Raw genomic sequence first — 18,895 nt, 5'->3', positions numbered from 1 at the left:
GAGTTTATCCTGATCGAGTGTCTGTTGATCACAAAATCTTTTTGTGAGTTAGATATCTGTATTGCTTAGTGAGTGGGAATTGTATTGTGGTCTCACTGACATTCGCTGTATATCATAAGTTAATCAGAAAATGAGCTAAGCAAAACAGATTTTATATGTACTTTGATACTCCGAGCAAATCGCAATTCAACTTTTTGACATTCTGAAGAGATAATCAATTGAAAAGCAATTCAAATTGTAGCACAATGCCAGAATAAAAAGCATGTTCAATTTTCAAAAGAGCTCAGCTGATTGGAGTCTAAAAATCAATGCTAAACAAACATGTGCACTCATTGCATTCCAAGACCAATAAACTGAGGAAATTCGTTTAGTGCAATGAAGAGTTTACAATTTTCGCTCAAAATTCATCTGGCTTCAGCTGAGAAATATTCGTAAATATGGGTTAGTCAAATTGAAATTCATGTGAGACATTTGTGTGAGTCTCGTCTGTGAGTGAACCGAAAGCAATTTGCGAAAAACTCTGCTTGATAGGTTTGACAGCAATACAGACCGGCAAGCAGCTTAACAAGACTGTTCAGATATCCGATATGCGCGTGACTGAATTTTCTGCTAGAAAATTCAGCTTGATAGATTCTTGGCACTAAAGAACACGTTGAGCTATAAACTTACAATTATATTAAATAAATAATGTCGAAGTGAACCTCTGACTACAGATGTTTCGATATTATTATTATTATTTTATATATTTTGTTAGTAAATTATACCAAAGATCCTTAACATTAATAATATTTATTTTTAAGTTTTCAATTAACATTTTCCGTCTTTCATTGTTGCGTTTATATCACTGACTATAACTGTCTGCATAGCTGAGCGAGCAATTAAATTACTCCAGAATTTCCTGTACTCTTCTAGGCTAGATTTTATAGTTTTTCAAAGTTTGACTCCAGTTTTGTTAATTTATCTTTTCTGTATAAATAATAATAAAAAATAAATACAATTGTTTAATATTTGAATAATTTTTAAATTTATATTATTAATTTAACATTTTAATAAATAAATAATTTATTAACTTTTAATTTATTTATTAATTTATTAATTTTAATAAATTCCCTTAATTCGTTTCCATTTTGCAGGCTTCAAACGCTCTCAGCTCGACTCGCATTCATCGCCGTTGGTTACCGATGTCTCTATGTGCCCAGCAGCCAATCATGAGTTAATAATTGAATATTTTCGGCATATATGGCGCAAATTGCAATGATTTAGCAGAGGCCACGACCACCATGAGTCGAATGTCGGACATTGGGCGTTTGGCTTTGTGCAAATATTCCAATAAAAAGCAACAGCAGCAGCAGCAACATTTTGGTTGATACAAATACACATACATATGCATATGTACATGTATATCTCGATGAGTATAGCCATGGACAAGTTGGCTGAGCTTGTGCCAGGCTGTGCTGTGGTGTGGTGTGGCGTGGTGTGGTGTTGCTGCTCTCTGGCCATGGCCTTTTGTTGGCTCTCTGGATTTCCTGAATGACTTTTTGGCACTAATTAAAAGCAGCAAATAATTTTCTATCCCATCTCATGTACAGTGTCGCAAATGCAAATTTCCTGCACAAGTTCTATCCCCGCATTCTCTCTCTCTCTCTCTCCCTCTCCCTCTCTCTAGCTCTATCTCTCTCGCTCTATGCATGCGAGTTTTACAGTTCTGGTTGGCTGCGTTACTGATAAGCGTTGCTTATTGTCTATTTGGCAGGAGTCCTGGCCCAGGATGTTATTCCGAGCGGAGTCATGCGGCCGAAATGAGCTTAATATGTTTGAATATTATTTTTTCTCTGCAATGCAGCTCTTTAATTAGCTGTTAAATAAACTCAACCTTTGAACTAAAGAGGGTCAGTCAGAGCTCAGAATAACTAAAACAAATGACAATGCAAATATCTTCTTAAATTATTTATTTACTTTGTTATATTATTAAATACACGATTAGGGTCCAATTTATTGCTTTGGTTTTAAAACACACAAACAAATACTTAAATCCTTATACTCCAATGTTATCTACTTCAATTTCTCTTTCATGCGGTTCAGAGCACTGCCAGCCTTGAACCACTCAATTTGCTCGGCGTTGAAGGTGTGATTGAGCTGGATCTTGTCGCCGCTGCCGCCGTTCTTGATCTCGCACTCGATGGGCTTGCCAGGAGCCATGTCCTTCAGATTGAGCAGCGATATTTTGCTGGTGGGCTGAATCTTGTCGTAGTCGCTGGGATTGGCGAAGGTGAGCGCCAGCAGGCCCTGCTTCTTCAGGTTCGTCTCGTGGATGCGGGCAAACGATTTCACTATGATGGCCACCCCGCCCAGATGGCGTGGCTCGAGGGCGGCATGCTCGCGAGAGGAGCCCTCGCCGTAGTTATCCTCGCCCACGGCCACCCACTTGACCTTGTTGGCCTTGTAGTCGCGGGCCACATCGGGAACGCCGGCGAATTCGTTGGTGCGCTGATTCTTGATCTTGTTCATCTCGTTGTTCTCGGCATTGACGGCCCCGATGAACATGTTGTTGGAGATGTTGTCCAAGTGACCGCGATACTTGAGCCAGGGCCCGGCAGCGGAAATGTGATCCGTGGTGCACTTGCCCTTGACCTTGATGAGCACTGTCAGATCAATGTAATCCTTTCCGTCCCACTTCGAGAAGGGCTCCAGGATCTGCAGGCGCTTCGACTTGGGGTCGACGGCCACCTTTACCTTACTGCCGTCAGCCGGAGGGGCGGCGTAGGTGTCTTGCCCGGGATCGAAGCCCTTCGAGGGCAGTTCCTCGCCCTGAGGTGCCTTCAGCTTGAAGCCCTTTCCCTTGGAGTCCTTCAGCTCGTCCTTCAGCGGATTGAAGTCCAGGCGACCTGCAATGGATAGCGCTGTTACCATCTCTGGGCTGGTCACAAAGCAATGCGTCGCCGGATTGGCATCGTTGCGTCCCGTGAAGTTGCGATTGTACGAGGTGACGATGGTGTTCTTCTCGCCCTTCTTCACATCCTTGCGGTCCCACTGGCCGATGCAAGGCCCGCAGGCATTGGCCAGCACCGTGGCGCCGAATTTGTTGAATGTCTCGATCATGCCGTCACGGTCAATGGTCGCTCGGATTTGCTCAGATCCGGGCGTGACATTGAAGGGTACCTTGGATGTGAGGCCATGGCTGAGGGCGTCCTTTGCGATGCTGACACAGCGACCCATGTCCTCGTACGAGGAGTTGGTGCAGGACCCAATCAGGCCCACTTTGATCTCCATGGGGTAGCCGTTCTTCTTGGAGTTCTCGCCCAGCTTGCTTATCGGATGCGCCAAGTCGGGCGTGTACGGCCCGTTCACCAGCGGCTCCAGCTCGTCCAGATTGATCTTGATTAGCTTGTCATACTTGCAGTCCTTGTCTGGCGTCAGGAGCTTCTCCTTGTACTTGGTGGCCTCCTCAGCGATGTTGCCCCGCCCCGTGGCGCACAAATAGGCGACCATGCGCTCATTTAGGGGAAAGAGCGAAGTGGTTGCCCCGATCTCAGCTCCCATGTTGCAGATGGTCGCCTGCCCGGTGCAGGAGATGGAGTCGACGCCTGGCCCGTGGTACTCAATGATGGCGCCAGTGCCGCCCTTCACGGTCAGGATGTCCGCCACCTTGAGGATGACGTCTTTCGCCGAGGTCCAGCCGTTGATTTTGCCAGTCAGCTCTACGCCGATCACATTGGGGCACTTCAGCTCCCAGGGCATGCCCGCCATAACATCGACGGCATCCGCACCGCCCACGCCAATGCACAGTCCGCCCAGGCCGCCGCCGTTGGGCGTGTGGGAGTCGGTGCCGATCATGAGCAGACCCGGGAAGGCGTAGTTCTCGAGTATGATTTGGTGAATGATGCCGCTGCCGGGCTTCCAGAAGCCCAGGCCGTACTTGGCGCTGGTGGAGGCCAGGAAGTCATACACCTCCTTGTTCAGGTCCTTGGCGCGCTTCAGGTCCTGCTCGCCGCACACCTGTGCCTCGATCAAGTGGTCGCAGTGCACCGTCGACGGCACGGCCACCTTGCTCAGGCCGGACGAGATGAACTGCAGCAGTGCCATTTGGGCGGTGGCATCCTGCATGGCCACGCGATCCGGACGAAGCAGCAGATATGACTCGCCGCGCTTGATGTCCTGCTCGCCGGCACTGTCCAAGTGCGAGTAGAGCACCTTCTCCGACAGGGTCAGCGGACGTTTGAGCCGAGATATAACACAGTCCACCCGCTCGCTGAGCAGCTTATAGGGCAGCGGCGTGTCCGGCTCAAACTTGGACATCGGCACAATGGCGGACTTGGAGCTCATGGAAACGTTCCATTGATTCGTCAATGGCTTCACCGCCCTTCTGCACAGCTTGCGCAGCCTCTCGGCTGTTCGGGCCAGCATACGCTTTGACATGATCGATCCTCTAGCGATGATATGGTTTATAGCAAAATATATATACAGATATATACAACTAAGACTTTCGATAATTTTGTCGCAATAATAAAATAGCTGAACTGTTTTTTTTACAAATTGGCTCTGATATATTTAGTTATTTATTTTTTGACAGCTTCTAAACAGCAGGCACGAAATGCCATGCGATGTCAAGCCATGCCATGCCATGCCAATAATGCCAAATGATTATCAATTATTAATTGGCAATGTGTCCGGGCATTACAATTGAGAGTCGATTAGTGGAAAAGCCATTTGGGGTCATGTTACAAAAATCAAACTCGAATTTACTACGGCTCTCAGCTGTGCAACATTTAAGCAGGTAGCTTTTGCGCATATTTGATGTGGACTAAGGTGCACAGCACAATGGGCGTGTCAACAGACCTGATGTCGCAATAAAGTGAGTGAGGCGATGCATATAAAACTATGCGGCATTTGGGCGACTCGTTCAGCTGAGCTGACGAGAGTCATTCCTGCCATAGGCCATCTGAATAGCAACAACAATGCAAATGGCAAACACATGGACAACACGTCATTTACTTGAGTGCAGAGGGGTGTGGAGCGTGGCAGTGGCAGTGGCAGAGCCCAAAGTGTCAACTGGAAGTGAGGCGAGGTGGGCGCTGGGCGCCGTGGCTTTCATCCTGTGATTGTGTTTGCCACAGTGTGCCGAGTGTCACAGTGGATGGCAGTGGGACACACTGCATCTGCGACTGCGACTGCGACTGCGACTGAGAATGGGGCAACGCAGACACTGGCAACAGTGGACGAACTGGACAATGGCCAGAGCAGTGGGCAGACCGGTAGTTGGCTGCACCACATTCAATTGAAATCGACGTGCCTGTTTGCCACAAAACCGTTGATGATGGCTCGCTCGGTCGGTCACTGGGACACCCACAGGACGGGGGCGGGGGCATAAGTAGGCAGTGGCCGTAACAATGCCAAAAATTGATTGGCAACTACTTGACACAGGCTCACCCACAAAGCTCTTCCATATGGACTACTAAGCTGTCAGCCTGGCACAACGTTGACTATGATTTTCTATAATTGATGGATTTCATTTTGTGCCCCAAAACCTGAGCGTTGGCAGTTGCATGACCTGGAGCATAGAGCAATTCAGTTCTTCCATTCTGCACACTCAAAAACACAATTGTCTTTTGTCTCGGCTTGATGAAGTGGACAATGCTCTATTTTGAGTAAATTAATTCCCTGTTCTCTGCCCTTTCCCTGTTGTCCATAAAGCCATAAAACCTATTTTTGAGTTATTATTTTGTGCGAACTGTGAGTCTGGCTTAGATATATCAATCATCTTCAATTGGAATTACAGGAAGCTTGCACTTTAGTTAAACTGTTCTTAAATTAAATATATTAGCTGTCTTCTCCGAGTCATCGATAACAGTCAGTTCGGCGAACTCTTCTCTGCGCTTCTCATACGCTTAAATTATTGCGTTTTACAACTTTTGCAATAAATAATGGAAAACTTATTGCCAGCAATTGAACTTAAAGAAAACAAGAAAAAGACAAAAGTTGGAAGCACCTATGCGTGAATATTACTTGGAAAAATGCGGTACAGAAGGCTAAACGGGCATATTACAATATAGAATATTATCTATGATTCATCCAACAGATGGGATGATAGATTAGAAAAAGAGTTGTAAAATTTAAATTAACTCATAATTTAGCATTGGACTTTGGCTGGATATTAAGTAAGATATTTTATTATAATCTGTATTGTTCATAATATATTATTCATAGTCTTCGATTCTTGCTGTGAAGCGCATTAGATTGTCGTTGAAGTTTAGCCATTGCCCGTTGTTGTCTGATTGGGGACAAAGTAAATGCAGCTGCAGTATCAAAATGCCTGAAAATTGCGGAGAAAATTTATGTACTGCCCCGCAGTTAAGTGTGGGCAGCTGTATTGAGCCGGGTGTGGCATAGTGTAGTGGCCGTGTGGTGTCGGTGTCTGTGGCCAAAGTTGCAACAAAACTGAAACTTTGAACTGAGCAGAAAAACGAAAAAAGAAATAAAATGAAAAAAAAAGAAAGAAATTTGTTAATCCTCGTTTTTGCAGCAGGCAGCGAACAATACGTTTGGTTTTGCTACCAGTGCACCACCGTGGTGCAGCGTGGCTATGCCTGCATCCAAGCTCAGCACAGCTTGCGGTAAAACTTTTCAATAATATTCCCAAAAGTCCAGCCCCAGACGTCGACAGCGACGACACCGACGACACCGACGAGAACGACGAAAGCGAAAAGAGACAGCGAATGGCAACGGAAGTGCCGGACGGAGAGTGCTGGACGGACACATAGCATAGTTTTTGGTGCTCGGGCAGCCATATTGCAGCAATGCCCAGCGCGAACAGGACGAATGCGCATTTATATGTGTTCCGAAAGCTGATTTCTCGCCCGATTCCCAGCTAATTAAATTCCCTTTCAACACACGATAGAATTAACAAAGAGCAGCCAAACATATAATCGCATTCAGTTTTCGATGTGTGCTCAGGTAAACTTGCTTACCGTTATTTCTGTCCGAGCTTATGCACTATGCAACAGCAATTGCTTTAAAACAAACAATTGCCAGTTCGAAAAGTTATTCTGCCAATTTAAGCATTAGCTGGTAATTGTTTCAGTTATTACAGATTCTGATTTTCCTTAGGTTGAGTTTTCTATGGAAAAGCCAAATAGAGATATGAATTTTACAAATTTCTACAAAGTGAAGCCCAAAGAACTTAATTTCCACAAGTAAGTAATTCGAACCATTTCTAGTACAAGAAGAAATTACTCTAGATCCGATAAAACATGAAATTTTGTAGTTTAGAATAGTTTTGATAAAGCATTTTATTTTTTCTTATAAATAAAAAAGAAAAATATTCTTTTTCTTATTTATTCAATTTATTTCATATACCTATATCTCTATTAATATTCGCATTTATCTAACATCGCGCAGTTTCTGCATTGTGGAATTTATGTCCAAGAGCAGGCTCGGGTGGTGCATGGTGGACGTGGCCGTAGCCACCCACGAGCGGAGCTTTGTTTTAGTGCGCCCGGCAGACAAATTCAGCATTTCCCGCACACGTGGCTTTGGCGATTTCCTTTTGTGCAAACATATTTTACCGCAATTGCGGCACATGAGTTCTAGCTGCATTGAGGCGTAAGTAACTCAGCCGCCGGCCACGCCCACGTCCCAGCCCAAGCATCACCATAGTGAAACTGAGCCGCCAACCCCCTCCCAGCGGTTTCAATGTGCGTCTGTGTGTGTGTGTGTAGTGCGTCTAACTAGCGGCCATAACTCGGACATAGCTTGAACCTAGGCAATCCCCCCACTTTATTCAGTAGCTTACATTTATTTTTATTTTACATTGACTTGCTCCTATTTTGCGTTTTTCTCTTTCTTCTTTTTTTGCTTTTTGTTTTGTATTCACTAAGCTCTTTTTATTCTCACTCACTGCCATCGCTGCGCTCCAATGACGTCGCATTAAGGCCACTTGGTGGCCAACGTGGACCTGCACCTGGACCTGGACCTGCCCCACCTGGACCATATCGGCCCGATGGGATGCTGGGCCCAGCTGGGCTGCAGGTGCATAGTGCTTCGCTTTTGAGCGCATTGTTTCCGTCAATAGACGCATTTGTGCGGGTCAGCTGGGCACAAAGAAAGCAGAGAGTGGGCCAGCTCCGGGCCAACTGGGAGACCTGACCTGCGCCTCTGCTCCGCACAAGGGAATCGCCTGTTATGGCTGCTGATGTTGTTGTTGTTGTTGTTGTTGTTATGACTGGAAGCTGTTGGCCGCACATAATTAGATTTAATTTGCAGTTTTCCATATTACCTGCCCGTTTTTGGGGCCACGTATAATGCACCAAATGAACTTTGTTGTAAAATGGGTCCATTTAGTGGCACTGCAGCTGCATGGAAATTATGAGCCATTTCGTGCTGATCTATGGCCATTAGAGCAGGCCGTAAAGTGGGCGAGTTGAGAGTTCTTTGGGCACTTTTGTTAGCGATTTACTCCTGTTTATTGAGCTGCAGCCACCCAAGTCGAATGCTCTTCCATTTCGTTACTTACTTTCCAACGTAAATAACCTTTCAGCGAGCAGCACTTAAAAATACGCAAATTTATCGCTCATCTTTCATTTGCCTTTCAAGACGTGGCAGGGCTCGAGCAGGAGCAGCAGCATCAGCCGGGCTGCTGATGGACCGACGGCATCTTCTGTCCATCGGGGCAGCGATAAACTCTTGGTTTTTATGCCACTATCATAATATGTACACAATAATTATTCCCCGGATGGATTATAACGTGAACTTGGCGCAGTGCAAATGCCACACAAAACGAACGAGCGTAAAAATTGCTCGAGCTGTGCCGTTGAACTCCCTCGGTTGAGGCCAATACCAGTCCAGAAGCAGCGAACGCACTCAAGCGCAACAAAATGGACATGAAACAATGAACAAGCTGTAGCTGTTGCTGTTGCTGTTGCTGTAGCTGGGAAATGGAGCCTTATCAAATACTTGCTCAAGCTCAAGTAACTGCCTGTTATAGCCACTGCTGCTCGGCTCCTGCTAAAGCCAAGTAAATGTTTGTTATTGCCACGGCTACTCAGGTCTCGCGTTTACCTTCTTTCCGCATTCCATTACGGCTCTCGCGTAAGTGTCTTGCATAGCTATTTCACACTGAGACAACGACGTGAACTTAGATTTCCTGTGCTAGCTCCAATGCACATTGTAAAACTACCCTTAGACAGCTGCAAGTGCTGATATTTTATCCAGGCTTTCAAAGGGACGCGGAGATCTAGAATATATACAGGGCTGTCCCTCTTGATATCTCTCAAGTGGCTGCCTCTGTCAAAAGATATAGCGTTGCTAGAGGGGTCCATCGAAAATGGACAGCCCTGCATAACCCTCTGCTTTAACTAGTTGCTTCTACATAATATTTTTTCAACTCTAAATGATTGAGAGTCTCAATAAAAAATTCTATAAATTCCAATAATTATGTAAATTTCAAGCATGGCTTACTTTCCAATAAATAGACGATTGCTTTCTTATGGAATGCCCAGAAATCGACTCGAGCTGTCAATGCCATATTTGTTGGCGCAAGCCGGAAATTGTGCTCGTGCAAAGGCCATTGGCGCCAGTGAACGGAGTAGTGCAGCACACTGCATATTCAAAAAATGTGACTAAATGCAGGCCAAAAAATAATAATAAAAAAAAAAAGCTAGAATTGAAATGTCAAAAATTCCAACTAAGCGGAGCAAGCTCTCTGCTCTGACTTTAGACAATGGTGCGTAATTTGCTGAGATGTTAAGTAAAACGTAATAGCTGGGAATTGACAAAGTCGCTTCTGGGAATCTGGGCATCTGAATTTGAATCTGAATCTGGATCTGAGTTCGTCGTCCGAATTCCTTTTACGCCCGCCCTGTCAGCAGCAATAAAAGTCAATTGTCAGCGTTGTCTGGCATTCCTATTCGTTCGTTGTATTTGTTGTTGTTGTTGTTGTTGATGTTATTGCTGTAGTTATTTGTTGTTGTTGCTCTTACTATTTTCGAGCTAGCAGAGATGTTCAACATTGCATCTGCAGCTGGCTGCAACCGCCTCACCTTGCCTCGCCCTGACTCATGCAGCTCTTCACCTGGACTGGCAGCTGCAGCTGAAGACCATGTAACATCCAGCTGTCACTTAACATGTTGTCAAGCGTCAACTGGGCACACGCCCACCCCGCCCACACTCCACCGACCCACATACGCACACACTCGCTGGGCAGCGTGGGATAGATGGCAATCCTGTGGCAGCTCTGCAGAAATCAAAATGCATCATACTAAAACGGAAATGAAAACAAATGAAAAATGATTTTTACTTATGCGCAAATTGCTCCACTCCCAGCATCCACAACCATGATGTGCACTCAGTCTCATTGTTGTTGGCCGGACACTTTTAGCAACTGCTCGTTGCAAACAAATCGCATTTGCACTTAAAGCATAGTCACACACCTTTGGCTGCATGCCACATGCAAGACTGAAAGCAGAAAACAACCAGGCGAACCTGATTAATTAGAGGAGTGTGGCCTGGAGTGGTGCTCTTGAAAAGAGCATCTATGCATCTGATAAATCAAGCGAACATCTTAGACTCAGCCGTTGCTTCTGATCGAGTGATAAGCTCAGGTGTAGAGAAATAATATGATTTGATGACTCAGCTGTGTCTAAAACTAAAAATATGAGTGGAGCTGCAGGCCATTAATGGAAGAACTCTCCACGAGTACGAGCACAGGGTGAACGGGCACAGGTAGACCGGGCACAGGACTACACCGATTCACAGAGAAAGGCATATTTGCTTGCCATATTTTTACCATCTTTTCTGAACGGGCTACATAAATTGTTAACCGAGCCGAGGCAGCAAAAAACAAGCACAAAAGGATAGTCCACTTTTTCTGTGTTTATTTATGTGTGCGCTGATACTTTTCAGTGGCGAAAATAATCAGGCAACTTAATTAAATCAAGTTGCGAAGAGGGAGAGGCCGGCCATAAAAGGCGAAAACGATACCAGAAGAGGACACAATTTGAGCGGCGCAACAACAGGAAAACATGGCCAGCAACAAGGCGCAAACAAAAATTTGTTCAAAAGGAGTGAAAATTTGCGCAAGAAGGCAACACAAAAAAAAGAAAAAAAAAAAAGAACAGAAAATTTGAAGTGCAAACAAATGGACAAATATAGCCGCCAAGCAACAGATCCATGAAGAGGGGCGGTCGGAGGCCGAGCGGCAAGGTTTGGTTCCGGCAGGTCCCAGCAGCGACCCAAGGCAACTCGACCTTATTTATAAATTAACAGTTACAATTTTTCCCGCCGGACATACACTTAAAAATTTTGCAACCATAAAAGATTAATATAGTATATGGTAAATAGAAATATATACACACATATATATATTTTTTTCATTTTATTTATTTTTTTCCTGGCTGCGTTGGCGGCAAAAGGAAACCCGGACAAGGTCCTTTACCGTCGCTTAAGCAAATAATTTCTTTTCTTAGGCAGCGCCGGGGCGCCATAGCTTTTATGCTTGCGCTGTTTCACGCCCAGTGGACACCGCCCTCTGTTGTGTTGCTTGACCAAGCCGACTCTCTCTCTCTCTCCCTCACTCACTCTCTCTGTGTCGTTTCGACTCTCCATATCTTCATCTGCCTGTCTTCGTTTCGTTCCGTTTCCTGTTGTTCGCTTTGTTTCTAGTTGCCCGCCCTCGCTTGTTTGGCCTGCACTTCTCACGCACTCACTTTTGGGAATTTGCCGAGCACTCTGTCTCAGCTACTCGTCTGCATTTTAAAGACCAAGGTGCGCTTAAAGCGTGTCTACAAATGGAATCTTCTTAGAATCTATGCTAAACTCGAAACATTTCCTAATCGGTAAAAAGCGAATTAATCTCAAGAGTCTTCTTGTTAGCGCGAACTAGGCATTCCCATAAGTTTCTATTAATGTGCTAGCAGATAAGATAAGGCATCGGTAGGTTCTGTACAGATAAGAAATATTTGGTGCTTTTATCGCAAATGAAAATTGTCTAGTTAAAGTTTCTCTCAGAGAGGAGCCGAATGACCTTGAGGGGCCAATGACCTTGAGGGGTCAATGACCTTGAGGAGTCAATGACCTTGAGGGGTCAATGACCTTGAGGGGCCAATGACCTTGGGGGTCAATGGTCTTGAGGGGCCAATGACCTTGGGGGTCAATGGCCTTGAGGGGCCAATGACCTTGAGGGGTCAATGGCCTTGAGGGGCCAATGACCTTGAGGGGTCAATGACCTTGAGAAGGCAGTGACCTTGAGAGGGCAGTGACCTTGAGAGGGCAGTGACCTTGAGAGGGCAGCGACCTTGAGAGGGCAGTGACCTTGAGAGGACAGTGACCTTGAGAGGGCAGTGACCTTGAGAGGGCAGTGACCTTGAGAGGGCAGTGACCTTGAGAGGGCAGTGACCTTGAGAGGGCAGTGACCTTGAGAGGGCAGTGACCTTGAGAGGGCAGTGACCTTCAGGGGGCAGTGACCTTCAGGGGTCAATGACCTTCAGGGGTCAATGACCTTCAGGGGTCAATGACCTTCAGGGGTCAATGACCTTCAGGGGTCAATGACCTTCAGGGGTCAATGACCTTGAGAGGGCAGTGACCTTGAGAGGGCAGTGACCTTGAGAAGGCAGTTACCTTGAGAGGGCAGTGACCTTGAGAGGGCAGTGACCTTGAGAAGGCAATGACCTTGAGAGGGCATTACAAAAAATATAGACATTCTATAAGATACATATGAGTCTAAATTTAAAATTTGGAGCCTCTAGCTCGAAAGGTGTAGGAGTTATAATAAAATAACCAGTTCTCGATAAGATTTTTATTCGATATAATACAAAATTTCAAGTCTTTAGCTTTTAAATCTTCTGAGATCGACGCGTTGAATCGACTCAGCTCGTGGCCCTGAGCCAAAATATGTATATACTTTGTGGGGTCTTCCACGCCTACTTCTGCCTGTTACAATTGACATACAATTGACAAAACCATTATACCCCGACTATCAGACGGGCGGTACCAAGCGAGCTGCAGATCGAGGAGAGCCCGTTAAGTTCAGCCGATGAAATAAACGGTATGGACACTACTGAAAGAGGCAGTGTAAAGATTGTTCATTAAGAGAAGGCGGAATGTGTATTGCGATTCACGGCTGTCGATTGCTACGTGTCGGTACCTGGCCATTGTATTGGGTGATACCACTATCCATCGAACTGCATTGTTGTCTTCTTGCTAATCAACTGCCTGGCTTTTCACTAGCCCATTCCATTACTTCAATCGCCTCAAACCTATTTAATATGCAGATATAACCGACATATCACTTGTTTGATTTATAATATGCGCATCGAGTATGAAATCAAGTAATTAAAGACCAAACAAATTAAGCAAGTTGTCTTATCTATCTAGAAAAACAGCTGACTTCATGCTTACAACAGAAAACCTGATCTTCAAGTATTTTATGTGCCAAAGCTCATCATGCTGATGAGGCGTGTTTTGTTTGCAAAGCTGAGAAAGCTCTCTGCTGCTGATTAGCTCACACACTTTACAATTGCTTCGAAAGAGAGAGAGAGAGGGAGCCAAAAAATAGCTTTAAAAGCGAGCCCCATCGAAAGCTCAAGCTCAGTCGGTTGTCAGAAATCTAATAACTAGTAACTAAGAGCGCAATATGAAGTGCCTAACGCTGCTTTTCTTGGCGCTGATAACACTTATCGGGCGTCCTCCACGGACCGAGGGCGCCAAGATCTTGGCCACATTCGCATTCCCCGGCCGCTCCCAGTACATATTCGCCGAGGCGTATTTGAAGGCGCTAGCAGCGCGGGGCCATGAGGTCACCGTGATCAATACCTTCGAAAACAAGCCAGTGCCGAATATGCGATTTATATCGGCTCCCAAAATACACAAACATTACGCAGGTAAGAGCAGAATTCAAGATTCAATTGTGCCAACTTTGCCCACTTATGTATAAATACTCTCTCCCTTACAGAGGCTATGCAGGTAATGCAAGCTGATGAGTCGTTCTTGCAAAAGCAGAAAAGTTTCAGCTGGCTGCTGGGCATTATAAGCGAATGCCTATTGGAGAACGAGTCAGTGCAGGAGCTGCTGAAGTCCGGCGAAACGTTCGATTTGGTCATTGCCGAGGTGCTGCACACGGAAGCGCTGTACGGCTTTGCTCAGCACTTCAATGCGACCCTTATGGGTTTCTCGACCTATGGCACCGATTACAATATCGACGAGCTCATGGGTAACATATCGCCGATGGCCTACAATCCGCTCATCAGCTCGCCACGGTCCAATCCCATGAGCTTCGTCGAGCGCCTGGAGAATAATTTGGAAATTTGGCTGGAAAAATTGGTGTACGAGTTCTACCACTATCCCAAGATGGAGAAACAGTACTCAAAATACTTTCCCAATGCAACACGAACTCTGCCCGAGGTTCTGGACAGCTTTTCTCTAATGCTGCTCGGCCAACACTTCTCGGTGAGCTACCCGAGACCGTACCTGCCCAACATGATTGAAGTGGGCGGCCTTCACATCTCGCACAAGCCGAAAGCGCTGCCCGACGACATCAAACAGTTTATCGAAAGCTCCGCTCATGGCGTCATATACTTTTCGTTGGGCTCGAATGTGAGGAGTAAAGATTTGCCCGAGTCCACTCGGGATACCCTGCTCAAAGTGTTTGGCAGCCTCAAGCAGCGCGTGCTCTGGAAGTTCGAGGACAATCTGCTGCCCGGCAAGCCGGACAATGTGTTCATCAGCAAGTGGTTCCCCCAGCCGGACATCCTGGCGCATCCCAATGTGAAACTCTTCATCACACACGGCGGCCTGCTGAGCACCATGGAGAGCATCTACTTCGGCAAGCCGGTGCTGGGGCTGCCCGTGTTTTACGACCAGTTTATGAACGTGAAGCGCGCCACGAGCATGGGCTTCGGTCTGGGCTTGGATCTGATGAATCTGAAGGCTTCAGAGCTGGAGCAAGCGATCAACACACTTTTATCAACGCCCAGCTATGCGAGAGCTGCCTCACTGCTCTCCAAGCGCTACCTGGATCAGCCGGAACCGGCCCTAGACCGGGCCATTTGGTGGACCGAGTACTTGACCAGGCACGAGGACCTCTCCCACCTGCGCGCTCCCTCGCGGGATATGAGCTTCATCCAGCTGCACAGCTTGGACACCATCTCGGTTATTTTGGGCTTGCCCCTAATCGGATTGTACCTGCTCCTCAAGTTGTCTCGCCGGTTGCTGCGCACGCTTTTTGGCAATAAACAAAAGAATACGAAAAAGCAGAAAAAGCATTGAGATTGTTATAAAATCTGATAGTTAATAAATTAGTTGAAATTAGTAAACAATTTTTGATATGCAACTTAGTTGTCTCTAATTCTCGGTTATACACTTATTTTATTCATTCTTACAATGCACACAATCATATTTCAAATTAAAATAAAGAGAGCAATAGAGTACTGTAATGATATAAAAAGCTCATTCGGTGTGCTACGTTTGACTTTTACGTAACATTAATTGAATCGACCTTGGAATTGATAAAATATTGTGGACAATATATGTACTCGCTCACAAGGTCAGACCATATATAGTCGTTGCCTAGTCTCAGACTGCCGCAACGTGAGTGACAAATACTTCATTCATTAATCAGCTAGATACTTGTCGATGCTCGTTCGTTGTCCAAAAGTAGCTTGCTATACATAGTTATATATTGATAACTTTCGATTGGATTTGTACTTCCGTTAGAAGCGAAGCTTGACAGCATTCGAATTATAAATCATTCTAAGCGGGAAAACTTACCTGTAGCTCTCTACGATTGAGCTGGTGATGTTAAGCTCGCTTTTTCCACAGAGGAAATGAGTATATTGAGATTTGTTGTAAGTTATTAGTTTTAGTTTAATATTAATTCTCTAATAAATAAGTAACAAATAAATAAATTAATCAATGATTAAATAAATGAATAATTAAATAAATAAATATTAATCAATAAATTATTTAATAAATAAATAATTAATTAATTAAATAAATAATGAAATAAATAAATGAATAAATAAATAAAAAAAAAAAATAAATAAATAAAAAAAATATGTAACTAAATAATTTAAAAAATGTATATATAAATATATATATATATATATATATATATATATTAAATAAATAATGAAATAAATAAATGAATAAATAAATAAAAAAAAAATAAATAAATAAAAAAAATATGTAACTAAATAATTTAAAAAAATGTATATATAAATATATATATATATATATATATATTTATATATACATTTTTTTAAATTATTTAGTTACATATTTTTTTTTATTTATTTATTTTTTTTTTTATTTATTTATTCATTTATTTATTTCATTATTTATTTAATTAATTAATTATTTATTTATTAAATAATTTATTGATTAATATTTATTTATTTAATTATTCATTTATTTAATCATTGATTAATTTATTTATTTGTTACTTATTTATTAGAGAATTAATATTAAACTAAAACTAATAACTTACAACAAATCTCAATATACTCATTTCCTCTGTGGAAAAGCGAGCTTAACATCACCAGCTCAATCGTAGAGAGCTACAGGTAAGTTTTCCCGCTTAGAATGATTTATAATTCGAATGCTGTCAAGCTTCGCTTCTAACGGAAGTACAAATCCAATCGAAAGTTATCAATATATAACTATGTATAGCAAGCTACTTTTGGACAACGAACGAGCATCGACAAGTATCTAGCTGATTAATGAATGAAGTATTTGTCACTCACGTTGCGGCAGTCTGAGACTAGGCAACGACTATATATGGTCTGACCTTGTGAGCGAGTACATATATTGTCCACAATATTTTATCAATTCCAAGGTCAATTCAATTAATGTTACGTAAAAGTCAAACGTAGCACACCGAATGAGCTTTTTATATCATTACAGTACTCTATTGCTCTCTTTATTTTAATTTGAAATATGATTGTGTGCATTGTAAGAATGAATAAAATAAGTGTATAACCGAGAATTAGAGACAACTAAGTTGCATATCAAAAATTGTTTACTAATTTCAACTAATTTATTAACTATCAGATTTTATAACAATCTCAATGCTTTTTCTGCTTTTTCGTATTCTTTTGTTTATTGCCAAAAAGCGTGCGCAGCAACCGGCGAGACAACTTGAGGAGCAGGTACAATCCGATTAGGGGCAAGCCCAAAATAACCGAGATGGTGTCCAAGCTGTGCAGCTGGATGAAGCTCATATCCCGCGAGGGAGCGCGCAGGTGGGAGAGGTCCTCGTGCCTGGTCAAGTACTCGGTCCACCAAATGGCCCGGTCTAGGGCCGGTTCCGGCTGATCCAGGTAGCGCTTGGAGAGCAGTGAGGCAGCTCTCGCATAGCTGGGCGTTGATAAAAGTGTGTTGATCGCTTGCTCCAGCTCTGAAGCCTTCAGATTCATCAGATCCAAGCCCAGACCGAAGCCCATGCTCGTGGCGCGCTTCACGTTCATAAACTGGTCGTAAAACACGGGCAGCCCCAGCACCGGCTTGCCGAAGTAGATGCTCTCCATGGTGCTCAGCAGGCCGCCGTGTGTATATATAAATATATATATATATATATATATATATATATATATATATATATATATATATATATATATATATATATATATATATATATATTTAAATTCGCGGAAAAATACTTTACTTTTCATGAAAGGGCATAAATATACAATATATATATATATATATATATATATATTATATATATATATATATATATGTACATAGCAACGTCGATTAATACTTAATTTTAATGGAAGACAAAGCAAAGTTTCTTTCATTTTTTTCTCCCTTGTTGTTTGTTGTGTAACATTATTTGAGCTCGGGTTGCCAATGCTACAGATGTCCGTGGCTGCTGCCTGGACACGCCCTAAATCTCTGACATTTTATCAACTTCAACTTGAAATGAAATTCAAATGTTGCGCTCGTATTTTTTTTTTTTTTTTTTTTTTAGCTTCCCATTCCTATCCCAATTTCTGGCTATGCGTGTGTGTATGTGTGTGTGTGTATCTGCGTGTTGGCCCTAACAACTGGGTGCCCTAAAAAGCTCGCAGCGGCCACTTTGCACTAAGTACTCACACCGAATTCCGTTTGAAGTTTTACACTGGCCACACCTGCATAGCCAGCACACACACACATTTACGTATATATGCACGTGGGTTACCCTGTCGTACTCCTCTTCTGATTTGAGATTCTAGCTACACGTACGCCGCGCCTGGCTTGTAAATTGTATCCGTTTCAGGCACATAAATTGTTGTCAACTTCCGTTGGCTGCGACAACGTTGCCGGCACTGACCACTTCTAGTGCTGCTGCCGGATCCTCCGCACCATAACCTGAGCTCCTCCTGTGTCCGAGCAGCCTCTGCCCTATGCTTGCATCGCGCGCTTTGACTTGAGTGGCGCTTGCCTGGCCAGTTTTGTCTTTTTGCTTGGTCAACTTTTGGTGTTTTTCTGTCTCTCTTTTTTTTTCCCCTCTTTTTTTTTTTGCTGCTCGATGCAGCTTCAGGTTCAGCTTCCAACTCCAACGTAATTGAATTTTTAATCTCGTTTATAGTCAAGTGATCTCTGGCATATACCGAGCGTGTACTGCTGCGCATATTTTACGTGCCTGGCGACTGCTAGCCCGGTCGCCACTCGGGTCCCGTTTCTGGGCAGGCTTCCAGCAGCGTACGGGCCAAATACACGGCACAAATAAAGTTGCCGCCTGTCATGGCCATGGGCCATGGGCCGTGGGCCGTGGAGCCACCTTCTATGCGAGCTGGCCCCCGTAATGAGCGCATATCGTTATGCTAAATAGTTGGCGAAAAGGTAACTTTTCCAACGGTCAACCGGCAGCAGGCAAGGGGCAGCCGGAGGAGGGTAGCGGGCATGGAGCATCGGGTTAATATGC

General features: G+C 44.0%; 3 protein-coding genes across 3 annotated transcripts; 1 reads left to right on the top strand and 2 right to left on the bottom strand.

The window, feature by feature from the left end:
• Nucleotides 1-1,932: 1,932 nt before the first annotated feature.
• Nucleotides 1,933-4,619, bottom strand: mAcon2 (Mitochondrial aconitase 2). The gene has a single exon (XM_018019377.2). The coding sequence runs from the start codon at nucleotides 4,414-4,416 to the stop codon at nucleotides 2,053-2,055; it is 2,364 nt and encodes a 787-aa protein (XP_017874866.1). The 5' UTR covers nucleotides 4,417-4,619; the 3' UTR covers nucleotides 1,933-2,052.
• Nucleotides 4,620-13,564: 8,945 nt separating this feature from the next.
• LOC108620819 (UDP-glycosyltransferase family 35 member C1) lies at nucleotides 13,565-15,305 on the top strand. The gene is made up of 2 exons (XM_018017793.2): nucleotides 13,565-13,871; nucleotides 13,943-15,305. Exons 1-2 carry the CDS (start codon nucleotides 13,625-13,627, stop codon nucleotides 15,253-15,255), a joined length of 1,560 nt encoding a protein of 519 aa, XP_017873282.2. The 5' UTR covers nucleotides 13,565-13,624; the 3' UTR covers nucleotides 15,256-15,305.
• Nucleotides 15,306-17,051: 1,746 nt separating this feature from the next.
• Nucleotides 17,052-17,513, bottom strand: LOC149270366 (UDP-glucuronosyltransferase 2B13-like). The gene has a single exon (XM_089462290.1). It carries the CDS (start codon nucleotides 17,511-17,513, stop codon nucleotides 17,052-17,054), a length of 462 nt encoding a protein of 153 aa, XP_089318416.1.
• Between the last annotated feature and the right edge of the window lie 1,382 nt (nucleotides 17,514-18,895).

Source organism: Drosophila arizonae, chromosome 2 (assembly GCF_054131065.1).
Source record: "Drosophila arizonae isolate 15081-1271.41 chromosome 2, UAZ_ARI_1.0, whole genome shotgun sequence".
Lineage (NCBI taxonomy): Eukaryota > Metazoa > Arthropoda > Insecta > Diptera > Drosophilidae > Drosophila > Drosophila arizonae.
This window is presented reverse-complemented; position numbering and strand designations above follow the sequence as displayed.

Coding starts and splice junctions, on each gene's coding strand:
- mAcon2 (XM_018019377.2), bottom strand. CDS start 4,416: ATGTCAAAGCGTATGCTGGCCCGAACAGCCGAGAGGCTGCGCAAGCTG.
- LOC108620819 (XM_018017793.2), top strand. CDS start 13,625: ATGAAGTGCCTAACGCTGCTTTTCTTGGCGCTGATAACACTTATCGGG. Junction 13,872..13,942: donor AATACACAAACATTACGCAG/GTAAGAGCAGAA, acceptor TCTCCCTTACAG/AGGCTATGCAGGTAATGCAA.
- LOC149270366 (XM_089462290.1), bottom strand. CDS start 17,513: ATGGAGAGCATCTACTTCGGCAAGCCGGTGCTGGGGCTGCCCGTGTTT.